The sequence below is a fragment of the Anser cygnoides genome, chromosome 1, assembly GCF_040182565.1.
Source record: "Anser cygnoides isolate HZ-2024a breed goose chromosome 1, Taihu_goose_T2T_genome, whole genome shotgun sequence".
Lineage (NCBI taxonomy): Eukaryota > Metazoa > Chordata > Aves > Anseriformes > Anatidae > Anser > Anser cygnoides.
The window spans coordinates 104,755,102-104,768,187 of NC_089873.1; the positions used below are offsets into that span (position 1 = coordinate 104,755,102).

General features: G+C 42.0%; 1 protein-coding gene across 1 annotated transcript in view; it reads left to right on the top strand.

The window, feature by feature from the left end:
• Positions 1-9,499, top strand: part of LOC106048076 (alpha-2-macroglobulin-like protein 1) — a 29,129-nt gene extending 19,630 nt beyond the window's left edge. The window contains exons 28-37 of the mRNA XM_067005594.1: positions 649-723; positions 1,065-1,218; positions 3,838-4,022; positions 4,437-4,652; positions 5,080-5,201; positions 6,345-6,435; positions 7,135-7,203; positions 7,524-7,626; positions 8,765-8,806; positions 9,228-9,499. Coding sequence (XP_066861695.1) covers positions 649-723; positions 1,065-1,218; positions 3,838-4,022; positions 4,437-4,652; positions 5,080-5,201; positions 6,345-6,435; positions 7,135-7,203; positions 7,524-7,626; positions 8,765-8,806; positions 9,228-9,235 — 1,065 coding nt within the window. The 3' untranslated portion in view covers positions 9,236-9,499. The remainder of the gene's footprint in view (positions 1-648; positions 724-1,064; positions 1,219-3,837; positions 4,023-4,436; positions 4,653-5,079; positions 5,202-6,344; positions 6,436-7,134; positions 7,204-7,523; positions 7,627-8,764; positions 8,807-9,227) is intronic.
• Positions 9,500-13,086: the final 3,587 nt, after the last annotated feature.

Genomic DNA, 13,086 nt, shown 5'->3' on the forward strand with positions numbered 1-13,086 from the left:
GGAAGGAGATACTTGCATGCCTGTTTACCCATGTTAACCTGTGGCCTCTCACAGTCAACTGATTTGTATGTAAACTTGCATTGCTTCTTGTATCCTGCATCATAAAACCTTTTCTCTAGTGTCCATTTGTAACACAGATTATAAAATAAATAGCTCCCCACTCTGAGGGTGGTGAGGCACTGGAACAGGTTGCCCAGAGAGGTTGTGGATGCCCCATCCCTGGAGGTGTTCAAGGCCAGGTTGGATGGGGCTTTTGGCAACTTGATCTAGTGGAAGGTATTCTTGCCTGTGGCAAGGGGGTTGGAATTAGGTGATATTTAAGATCTCTTCCAACCCAAACCATTCTATGATGCTATGGACTCTTTGTTTCATTCCCTTCTATGAGAAGGCATGCCTAGACTGCATGCCTATGCTGCATGGCTCTGAGGCTGTTCTCAGGACCAGACTTTTGCAATGTTCAGGAAATGAGCCAGGAGTGATTTTTTTCACTTCCTACATCAAGAATGTCCAGAAGCATGCTGCTACACTCTGGCAAATATGCTATCCATAGGCAGTTTCAGTGGTTAAACAATAACATTCCACACTATGCTTGTATGCAAGCAGTGTTTGGTTTTGTCCCTTTCTGATGTCTGTCTGTGTGACTCGCAGGGTGGTGTGGATGATACAGTCTCATTAACAGCCTATATCACTGCTGCACTTGTGGAGCTCCACCTGGAGAAGAATGTAAGTTACATTCGAACTCTTGTAGGGTTTGGGAGCATGCTCCACCCATCATTCCTCACAAGGTCTGTGGGTTCAGGGAGTACTCAGACAGGTGAAAGGCTCTGTCATGCCCCACCTTGGGACATGATCAGCTCAAAAGGAAATTTTTACCATGGGGAATGTGTATGGCCTGAATTGCAGCAAGCAGAGCATTTGCCATTCCCAGATAATCTTAGGGGGAACAATTGTCTCTGAAAATGATGCAGGGCTTGCAGGAAGGATGGGATACTTCAGTGTTGTTGATACTATTTCACAACAAAAAGTCCCAAAGAAAATTTACTCTGTTTGGATTCCTTTCTCAGGACACAATGCTGGATAATGCCTTGCATTGCCTCAAGAATATAACAATTGATGAGACCAACCTTTATGTCAAGGCCTTGATGGCTTATGTCTTCACATTGACCAAGGATATGGAGATGAGACAACAGCTCCTGGATAAGCTAGAGAAGGAAACTGGTAGGCTGTTGCCTTATAGAAGAATGGGTTCAAGAGAGTGTGTTTAAGACCTGATATTGGTAGGATTTAATTATAGTGGATTGGGAAATTTAACTTTTCTCACATTGGCTTTTGTGTCAGAAAATGATAATTTATTGAAGCTGTGAAAGGTCTCTAGTATTTAGGAGAGAATTCTGGAGACAATTTCTTGGACCCAAGAGAAAATTTCTGGTCAAAAGGAACAGATGCGATCTACATTTAATTTGTGGGGTCAAAGTCTCACTTCACTTTAGGAAGAGTTGGCTTCAAATCTTGCCCCCATCATTCCTCAGCAATGCATACACAATACAAGAGACCTCACAGAGGCAACTTGCCTTACTGTGGCTATTCAGCTGCTGGTCAAGACATTCAAGCCTTTTGACAGTTTCCACATTGCTGCTCTACTCAGCTCAGGGATCTTGGGTTTATGAATCTTTAGTTCAATTCTTCCTTTTGTCTCTTTAACTTGCAAACAACTGGACTTCTATCCCGAATGAAGATTCCAGGTAGGGTTTGAAATCACCTAAGCATATGGTGATACAGCTGGTAACAGCAGTACCTGACTTGGCTTAATTAAGTTCTTCCCCATATCTGTTCATATGGCAGTATGGTGAACTACACCGAGAACTGAAAAATAACAGAAGAAAAAAGAAGACAGTATTTTTCAGCCACACCAACTACCAGTGTAGTTCACTGCATATCCATTCAAGCTGCCGAGGTGGTTTAATAGGGTGGCAGGTGTGAGAAGTGGAAGGAGTAGAATTGCACACACTAGAGCTACTACTGAAAAGGTACATATGGAATGAGTGACTGGAGCACATCCTCACTGATATTCAGTCAGTCTGATGCTTCTAACTTACTGAGCACTTTGGAAAATATCCCCTTGAGAACCTAGGGCATGGAACACTACAAATTGCCTATGGGTCAAACAATAGTTTTCTTTGGTTCTTGCTTTCACTGATAATAGCTAGCAATGACTTGCCAAGAGCAATGGAGTTGTAAGTGAAGGAAAGTGTTTGTTATACTTGTCTAAATGTGTCCGTGTCCTGCCTGCTGAGTCTGAGGATGTGAGAGCAGCTACCAGCAGCAGCCAGTTTGTCTGCCGGAGAATCCCTGCCTGAGAGGGCTACCTTCTGTTGGCTGGAGACATAACTTCCATGGCGAGGTGACTGGGATTCTGTTATCTTCACTAACAGGATTACAGTTGGATCTTGAAGAGAAATTTGGTGCTTTTTAAAGAATCAAGGTTAATCTATAGGTTGTCTATGGCTGTATCTCCCAGAGGCTTTCTACCACTTAATGAAAAAATTGTTCTGCTTACGTCACCTTGGAAGTAACAAATCAAAAATGCCTCGTGAAAACTTTCCACTGTGATAAGCATGATGAAGTAATACAAATCTTTAAAGACCCTAAGCTAAATTCTAAAGTCTTTATGCTGGTTTTATGCAAACAACTGATTTTGTGATTCTTTTATTCAAAAGTGAAAATTTGTTTTGAAAATAGACTTAGTACTTCAGGTTTCCACATATTTGCAGAAGATTTCTACAGTAGCACACTTAATCAAAATTCTTAGCTGAATTTTAGATACCCTCTACCAACACTACAGCAAAGCTTTAAACCTGACTTAAGTGCATTCAGCGCCTGTAGGCTTGGACCATAGGTGGAAACCCACTAGTATCTCAAATTGTCCCAGCATATCCACCGTATAGGTAGGATGCAACAAAATCAGCTGGGTAGTCTTGCTCCTCCAGTTGCCTGCCAGCAATTCTCCCTCAAGGAGTGACCAATTATTGTACAATAGATGCAACTGACTGCAGGTAAGTCCTAGAGCTTCTCAGCATGAAGAACCCTGTTAGATTATCCCAGGTAAGTGCAGAAACAGCAAAAATACTGTAGGATGGGAATAATTTGCATTGGGGACTTCTACAAGAGTGTAAAACTAGGTTCTAAGGCAAGAAATAGTTGTGTCTTCATGCCAGACCAAAAATGCCCTCAGGCTCTCAGAGTCGAGTTATGCATTCTACACCACTTAATGACCTTAATGAACTAGTCACTGTCCAGAATCCACCCGCCTCACAGCACATCCCTGAGAAAGCAGTTCATGGGTGCAGAGTGAAAACCAATATGGTTCCCTCATCCTCGGTTGGGATGAGGGGAATTGGACGTGGTTTGTCACTGTCACCACTAACAGGACATAGCTTTCAATATACACAGAGCTCAGTAAGACCAGGACGGCACTTTAAACAAAAAGCTTGTGTTGAGAACCAATCAGTTCCAGAGGAACAGTTTCTTAGAAGAACTGATGAGGATTTGGGGCCATATATGCAACCTGGATCTCCTGTGCTTTCAAAGGAAGAAGTGCAGTCTAACGTAGCTAGATGGCCTTTCAGAGCACACACAAAAAAAAAAACAACAACAACAAAACAAAAAAAAAAAACTCAGGAAGGATTGGCTTCTGGACACTAAGGTGGTCCAGAAAGCTGCAGGCATTTCTGATGTTGTAAAGAAAGCTGCCAGTCCTCCAGGGCTACTGGCACAGGATGAGCTAATGCTCATAGGGATCTAATATTTTCCTCTTCCACATGTTTCTCCCTGCAACAGCAGAGCATCTGACATCAGATTCCAGTAGTGAAGAATCTTCTTCTTCTATGATTGCGACAGTAGCCTACATCCTTTTGGCTCATGTCTCCAACCCAGACTTGGCAGTCAATGAAAACACAGTGAGCAAGCTTGTCCGCTGGCTCAGTGAACAAAGAAATGCCCGTGGGGGATTTGCTTCTACACAGGTAACAATCTGGGGTAAGTTACGGGGGAAGGAGAGATACTGTACCTAGAGTGATGTGCATGTGTCTTGCATGTGCATGTGTCTCGCATGTGCATGTCACTCCAGATCCATCCTTTGCAGAGAGGCACACATGAGCCCTGTTTGGGAAGGGGAGTGCTGTGGGGAAGCCCTTCTTTTCTGTGGTATAATTGGGATCACCTAAGTCTGTGACTGCCAGTCCTAAGGTTCTGAAGCCACCCTTGCCAACTAACAGAAGTCATCCTGCTACCTGTGCACTTAATGGCACATACCCCAGCCGCATCACAGCGTGATGCAGGGCCATGAGGTGTGTGGTTCTCCATGTAGTGCCTGGATTAGTGTGATGGATCTTGTACTGCATTGCTTCATACCAAAGTGACTTTCTTTCTATCTTCAGGACACAGTTGTTAGCCTGCAGGCACTGGCTCAGTATGCAGCCCTGTTTCCTCATGAAATGAGAAATGTAAATGTGACAGTGAAAGGAAAGGAGGCTTCTCCATTAGAGTTCCACGTGCACAGAAACAACAAGTTGGTCCTGCATCAGGCATCTCTTCTTGCAGTCCCAGGGACGTACACAGTACAGGCGACTGGCAGTGGCTGTGTGTATGTACAGGTGAGCATACAGAATGAACAGAGCTGTTAAGTTTTTCCACTGACGCTTTAAGTGAGGTTTGGTTCTAAGTAGGTACTATTGCCTTAAGTTCTGAGAACTTGAAGAAGCTTGGCTTCTTTCTCCTTATGGGCAGGATTCTAGCTAATGTGCTTTCTCACAACTTATTTTTTTCAGTAAAAATGAGACAGTGTTGTACTGAATGGGGCCTTGGGTTATAGATAACTGAGCCTCCACGCTGGGGGTTATGTTTGGCGGATGTATCAGACCCTATGTGCTGAACACAGCTTATCTAAACAGAAAGCACAGCTGTAGCCAGCTGTGTTAGTTGCTGGTTATTGATTTGTTAAAAGCTGGAAGCACAGATAGGCCTTTGTCTTCTACAGGGAAGCTGTGGGGCACTTCACAGACATGTTTTCTCCTCCACCAGAGTACTCTCTACTATAACACCCCACCACCAAAAACAGAAGAGGCCTTTGTCCTGGATGTGCAAACAGTACCAAGAGAGTGTGATGGTGTCAGGAAACAGCTTGACATCCACATTTCTGTCAGGTATGTTATTCCTTAAAGCTCTTCCTTCAGCAGAAAGAAGTGGAAGCCCCAGCAGTATGACCAAAACCACCTAAATACCTCCTGTCTGTGGCAACAAACACCAGGCAGACTCTTATTCTCTATAGATTACAAGTGTTGTTTGATAAAATGTTTGTATTCGTTCCTGGTGTGCAATAAGCCAATCCACACGGTGCGTCAAGATATTGGTTATTTCAGAATTGTGCAAGACTGGGTACCAGCTGGTTTCCCACAAAGCTGGCACCCCTAAGGATTTTTCAAGCCACTCTTTATACAATCTCTTATCAATACATTTACATGTTTGTACAATCCCCTAGCCTCTGATTAGTTACATATTTAGCAAACTGCCGGTATGAGAGAATCATTCTACATATCCTCAGAGAGGAAGGGTCCCTTGTTGAGGTGGTGTCTCCCAGCCCAGGGGCATGATTTTTACTATTACAATGACGGTAGTTCATGGATAGTCCACATTAGAATACTCCTAATCTTTGTTTTTCAGCCAACTATTCACATTACATTGATTGGTGACATATTTAAGGGAATACATCAGGATGCTTCCCTCAAGAATGTCAACATAACATTCTTGCTGATTAGCGTTTCCTCAGTTAATCATCCCTTAGACATCTCCAAGGCCTGGGTAATCTCACCCTTTCCTCAAAGTACATATTTTCTCTCTTCCACACAAAACAGAAGTTAACTATACACTGGTATCACAAGAAGATCATGAAGTGAGAGCTAAGGCCTGGGGAAGCAAGTGAAACACATTGGCAGTGGCTTACATAACCACAGCAACCATCTCAGTCAGCTCAGCAGCTCCCAGAGCACTGGGAAAGCAAGAAAATGAGACCAGTCCACTCAAAATCTGTAACATCACAGATAACTTCCATTTTTGTAGAGGGCAGTGTGAATATTAAGCATCATACATTTGCTGTACAATCTGTCTCCATATTGAGCAAGTAGATGGGGCATAGGGCTTTTTCATTTCTCCTATTAGCTAGGCAAGCTTGGCAAGCTTCTGTGCTTTCACATCACTGTAGAGCATAACAGAATTTGGACCGTAGTCCATCACTGGAAATGCTGTGATGCCTTCCGTATCTCATGTGCTTCTCTCCTACCTTTCTTCAGTTACACCGGGGACCGTGGGACCAGTAACATGGCCCTGGTGGAGGTGGAGATGCTGTCAGGATTCATTGCTATGAAGAGGTCTGTGAAAGCGGTAAGACTTTTTCCTCTGTCCTTCTCTGAAGATAAGATGATCTACTTTCCAGATGTAGCTCAGCCAGAAATACCCAAACCTCTAAAGAACTGCTGGAATATGGTAGCTACTATGAGGTTATCTTAATATAAGTTAACTAGATGAATCAAGTGCAGATATAGTGAGCTATTTCACAAGGTAACTTTCTACTTACCAAACTGATTGTGCAGTTTTGTCATGTCCAGTAGTGAAGGTCACGTATGAGGGAAGAAGTTAGAAAGGAGCTGAAAAACACCTAGTTAGAACCATTTGGGATGCACTGAAATTCCTCTCGGTTGCCAGTGCTATTTTATTTGTAGGGATACTCCATAACTGTTAAATACCATTGAGTTGTTTAATGACATGCTTCAGTGTTCCAGGAAATAGCTAAAAGATCCATCATATTTTCCTATTAAATGGCTTTATCTTTTCTACAAGTACTGAAAGTAGGATCACAGCTCAAGGACATTTGTTCCAAATCTGAGAAAATCTTTTCTAAGGCTCTGTGTGCTCTCAGCAAATATCAATGCCCTTATAGTTAGGGAATGCAGGCCTTCCCTTATCTAGGCTAAGTGCCATAATTAGCAGTGGTACTCTGACAAGTACCAAAGTATGTGTGAAATAACAGGCAAGTCCAATGAGCTGATGCTAACCAAGCTCATCTCTTGTCTTCCAACATAGCTGGAGAAGGTACTCTTTGTGAAAAAGACAGAGATAAAAACAGACAAAGTCACAATCTACTTGGAAGAGGTAAGAGGAAGACCACAGCAATCTGCTCATTCAAGTAGTATTCAAGTAGTGATACTGCAACAGCGGAACTTTGTTGGGTCTCTCATAGTAGCAACAGCAGTGTTTTGTGTTGGGACTTTTAGAGATCAGAAATACAAATCTCTAGGCTGGTCAAATCTCTAGGCTGGTCAAGCAAGTCAAAATTTTGGCAAAAGAGGAAGAGGGGGGGAGAACATGTAAAGGTGAAGAAAGAAATCTCTGATGCAGAGGGGATAAAGTCGGGATGCAGATGACTTTGAGATAGTCAGTACATTTCTGCTCCTTTCTGTTCTTTCCTCTAGCTGGATAAGACTTCTCTGAAGCTTAACATCTCAGTGGAAGAAGATACTGAAGTACAGAACCTGAAACCAGCAACAGTGCATGTCTATGACTACTATAAGCCAGGTGAGATTTCAGTGGCATAGGCAAAGGGTCACTATCTTACCCTCCACTCATGTCCTTTATAACCCTTACTTGGTGCACTTATTCCTACAGCTCCAAGCTTGGGTTTCCTCTGTACAGAACTTCTACATTCAAGTAGCAGAATCATTCGCTTTTCTGTCCCTGTACATTTCTTGGGATGAGACTGCTGGACGCTGTTATCTTTTGGTGTACATATATTCAAAGTTACTGTGTTCTTTGACTTGCTCTAACTTCAGGCTAGGTCTCTGCAGGAAGAAAGCTTCTTTGTCAATTTAAAGGGTCTTCTCCTGCTTCTTAGCTTTCTTGAAAATATTTAGGCATTTGCTTAAAATCAGTATTATATACTGCCACCCTGATCCATCATAAGGCAGAATTTATTTCTATGCTTTTCAGATACAGTGTAATGATCCTACTACCCACTGGGTGCTGTCATGTCTGAGAAGATGTTAGGAAAATAATTTCTTATCCTTTAAAGCTCTAAATGAACTATTAGCACACAAAAATCTTGAAGTTATTGTGAGCCTCTCTCTGATTATTCCATGACCAGTATGAGGCAAAACAGCAGACATAACAATAAGAATTATTAAAAAAGAATTTGAGAGCAAAATGCAGAAGGTACCACTGGAGATTTAGAAAGCTGCACTGTAGGTCTACATGTTGTATACTGAATTCCATTTTTGCTCCCCCTTCCACACTATGTCAAGAGGAGGAGAATTCTTAATCCAGCCTTTACAGAGCTAAATACTGTCACTTGATGCGGTCTCTCTTTGCTATGTCATCCTCTACTAGAATTTTTGTGCTTTATACAAACACTTTAAAAATTCTTAAATGACAAGAAAATACTATTCATCAGTAAAAAATGAGGCTTCCAGGAAAACCTACTGAAAGGTTCTCTGTTTAAAGAAACATCCTTCTATTAGAAGGCATTGCACTGTGTAATAGTACCTTTTATAGCTGGAGTGGACACGTGTCAAGGAAAATTCTAGACATTTTTCTCTTCCTATATTCACAGCCTCAAAAATGAAGGTCGTGGGATGGCTGTGTTAAAGAAAAAGAAGCTTGGCATTATCTTACCATGTAGTTCTGCAGCTCACCATACATTCTTTTTTTGTTTCTACAGATGACCGCACAGCAAGAGAATACAATTCCCCTTGCAGTTCAGGTTAGTGTTAATAGGCTTTCAAGACGGGAACAGCTGAAATAGTTGGAACAGAAATCTGGCTGTAAGCAAGCAAAGCAGCCCACCTCTGCTCTGTATTTAAGTCCATCAAGTGCTGGATGGACTGCACGTTGAATTGAAATCTACTGTATTAGTTATGGGCACTGTTTCTAGTCCAGATATGATCTCAGTGTAGACCAGGGTTTGAACATACCAAAGAGAGTTTAAAGGATCAATTTTTATTCCATTTCCATATATCCCTCACATGTACAGTCCTCACAGTATCCCAAATCTGAATGCAACTGGAAATGCATATGTCATTGACAAAAAGATGTTGCAATTCATTCCCAATGACCTCTTGGCACTTTGACTTGTTCCTAAAAATTCATTACACACTGTGCCTTTTCTTGTTTTCTTTCTGCAGATGTCTAGATGGATTCCTACAAGAACTCCACGGCTCTGGAACCAGCAATCTGAGTTTCTCGTTTCCATAAGGAAAACTTCATTGCTCTGGCTCTACTCTGTGTATTCTGCTGTACACACTTGTATTCTGTTGGATACACCATATTTCTTTTGATGCCCTTAGTTTTTATGTGAAACATGACTTGACATGCAGTAGTTTGGGTTCAAGTGAAATAAAGTATATGGAACTTGAAAAGAATGCAGTGACTTGACAGTTGATGAAATCTGCACAGAGTTCAATGTCTAAAAAAAAGAGAGAGAAACATTTCTTAGGTCATGATTACATATTTTTCTTTTGGTTGGCATATTAGCTTAAGCATTCCTCTCCTTCCTGAGTCCCATCTCTGGAATACCTTCTCAAGTGAGTTAACACAACAGTGTGTTTGCAATCAAACTCCAAGCAAAAAAAAAATAATTTTTAACCGTGATCTGGGGTTGCTACATGGCCCTCTGAACCATCTTTCTGTCACAGCTGAAGAGTAAGAACAGGCAAGGGGAAGCCAAAGGAGAACTACTTTACCAGTTCTCCAGACAGTGTCCTATGAAGGGAGGCCATTAGGCCACAATAATCCTTTCCAAATTCTCTATGTGTTGTGTAGACACTTGTTTGTCTCTAGTTCTTATGTCAAGCTGGAGTATTTTAGGAATTTCATAAGGGCATGACCCTGCAGATCTCACTTTCAGATCCGAATTCCATTCCAAGGCCTCCAGGATTTTTTTTCAGTGCCAACTGCTTTAAAAACTGGTCTGATATGCCATACAAAAGAAGAGCTAAATATGCATGTGTTCATGGAGCTCTTTTTATGGCCTGTGCCTCCTTTTTTTTCAGAAGCAAACATTAGTAATGTCCTTTTTGAGATTCAGTTTCCTGCCATAAAAAGATACAGCAATATGGGGCAGCGATGGACTCTGCTTGCATGCAGGACTTGTAAAGCTAAAGCTGTTGTAGATGTTTCATACAAACAGAAGGTATTAATAGACATTACAATGCACTGTACTGTCCATGATTGCCCACAGAATATGTCTGTTTCACCTTCTAGTACATGGAAATGCAGTACTGATGTCCTTACAGCTTCCCCTACACACCTGTGTTGCAAAAGGGGATCAAGCAGCTAGCTAAAACAACCTCAGAAAGCTAGCAGACTATACGCATATACTATGGATATAGGGTAGACTAATACTTGTGTAAAAAAGACTGTTGCATGTCACCGGCTTGTAGTACCAGGACAATGGTAGTACTGCAGGATGGGATCAAGATCACAATTAAGGCCCCATGGCAAATACTGGTGAATGAGCAGAACTGTATCTGTCCCCAGATTCCTGAATGGGTCCTGAATAAGGAAGGTGAAGAGGGATGAGCACAGAACAATTCCATGCATAGTGTAGTTGGTGCCCTTTTCATTGTCATATCTCCCTCTGAATTGTAGTGGTTCCCTTTTTTTGCTTGCCTTTTTGCATACCCATGCATGGAACGATATATTCAGCGTTAACTACACCTTCTTTACTATCATCTCTTGTATTGTGCACCACTACTCAGTGTTGATCTTTTTCTATAAACAATCTGAAATGACTGTTTCTCTAGGAGTGATTTATGGAACTGTTTTCCTTTTCCCTCTCTCTCTTTCTCTCTGTTTTTTTTTTTTTTTTTTTTTGAATAGCAGGGCCAGTCACATAAAAGTGTATGGCCCTTCCTGTTTTCTTTGAAGATTGTCATCTCCCCATGTTGGAACTCTAATTTACATGACTATGCCTCCCACTTCCCATAGAATTGGTTTCAGTTTTCACATTTCAGAGAAATATAAAGTGAAGCAAGTCATGAGACCAGAGTTGTTTGGGGAAGTTCACTCTTTCCGTGAACTACTGTGCTGGGTCTGGCTGGGTCTGGCTTCTTTCCATAATATTTTCTTCTCCCCCTCTTCTTCTGAGGAAGGGGAGTGAGAGAGCAGTTATGGTGGAGTTAGCTGCCCTGAGAAGTAAAATCACCACAACATCACTGCTTGGACAGTAAATCTATTTTTTCTCCGACCACTCAGAATATCTGCCCATAAAGCAGGCAGAGCCAGTCTTTCCTCCCCTACTTGTTATTGTTCTGAATTTTATTGTCTGGTAGGGACAAGAAAAACAAATGAAAATATAAATTCCACAAACATTTGGTGCGAGGCAGAAAACTTGAGAAAGTAATTCTGTTGGCAACTGATACAAAAAGAGGACAGGGCTGAGTTCAATGATTCAAAAAAATGAACGAACTGGATGGGGCCTCTGAGCAGCATTCTTCTAACATTGATCCTTCCCAAGACATCCTGGGAGTCAGATGGTGCTCCTTTGCCACTGGACGGGAAAAGACAAGGGAGCAAAGTGGGCACCACAGACTCCCAGTTGCCTTCCTGGCAGGTACCCTACTTTGGATATTTGGGCTGCACAGAAGAAGATTAGGTAGGAAGGTGCCTTTACCTGGTTGAACTTCAGATAGGAAGTTTATAAATAAAAATAGAAGATTGTAACACAATGCACTTGGTGTGCACGTGTGCCAGGATCTCCTGCCCCTGAATAGACACATGTCAAGGGTCTATTTTTCAGCTTCTGTCATGTGACAACCATGAAATTAGATCTGAGTAGAAACAAGCCTACCAAGATTCCTCTCCTAATAAAAAGTCTTGCCACCTTGTATTTGGGTGGAGTAGGTAAGTAAGGAAGTGAAGTGCATGAAACATGAGTACAAAAAGATGTTTCCGGGCTGTGGTTTCATATCAGATTGGTGTTGTTCAGCTGCACATGAGGGGCTGAGGAAGCTGGCAAAACAGAGGGTTTGAAAAGAGCTGCTGTGCAGCAAGCTTCCTTAAGATAGGAGTGTACAGTAGCTGTCAGTGAAGTCTTTGCCTCTCAGAGCAAACATTAGGGACTGTGGTAAGTGGCCAGCCTGTGCGGTTGTTGAGTGACCTGAAGCTTGCTTAGTTCTGCTGAGTGTAGAATAGGTGCTCCCTATTCTAGGTGATATCCATTAGAAACACCTTCCAGTGCCAGAAGGGAACTTTCGGTATGTGTAAACGAAGGTGGGGTATGAAAAACTAGCAGATGGCCAGGAGACTTCCTCCCATCACCTCACCACAGCAGCTTTCACAATTTGGTTGCCCAGATGGCCTGGAGGCAGTTGAGAAACTTCCTATACTTCCCATAAAGTTTTGCTGCTTCAGACTGAAAAAAAATAAAATAAAAAAGGCCTGAACACAATACAGCTAACAGGAAATCTGGTAAGTAGCATCTCAGCTACCAAGGGATTTTTCTGCAAAGAAAAGCTCTTAAAAGGAGTGAGAAGTAGGCCCCTTAAAAAGGAGAACTGTAAGCATGTGAGATGACCCTGAATGGATTCTGACCTTGTTAGGAAGCTCGTATCAAAAATAAATAGCATACTTAAAATCTATACATGAAGAAGATAGTTGGCATGCTGAAGAGATAGGGATGTGTTGAAGCATTCATAAAGGTTTGGTGAGTGTGGCTTACTTGGACTTTTGTGGTTATCTGCCAGTATTGTGCAGATAGGGTTGAAAGACTGTACTGCTTCTGGTGGGTCAGAAGAAATCACTGGGCTTTCACAGAATGTTTTCACAGAGTTTATTTTCTCTGAAATACGCCCTAATAAAGAGGAGTTAGGACACAGGACATGTGGGTGTTTTATGGTCTTCTGTATCCTGATACTTTGAACACCTATTTATGCTTAGAAAACACTTTGTCTCTAATCTTGATAGAATATTCAGTAGGTATCTGGATACCTACTAGAAGTTGAGCTTCTTGCACAGCTGTAAAACCGAAAACACTGAGCTCTG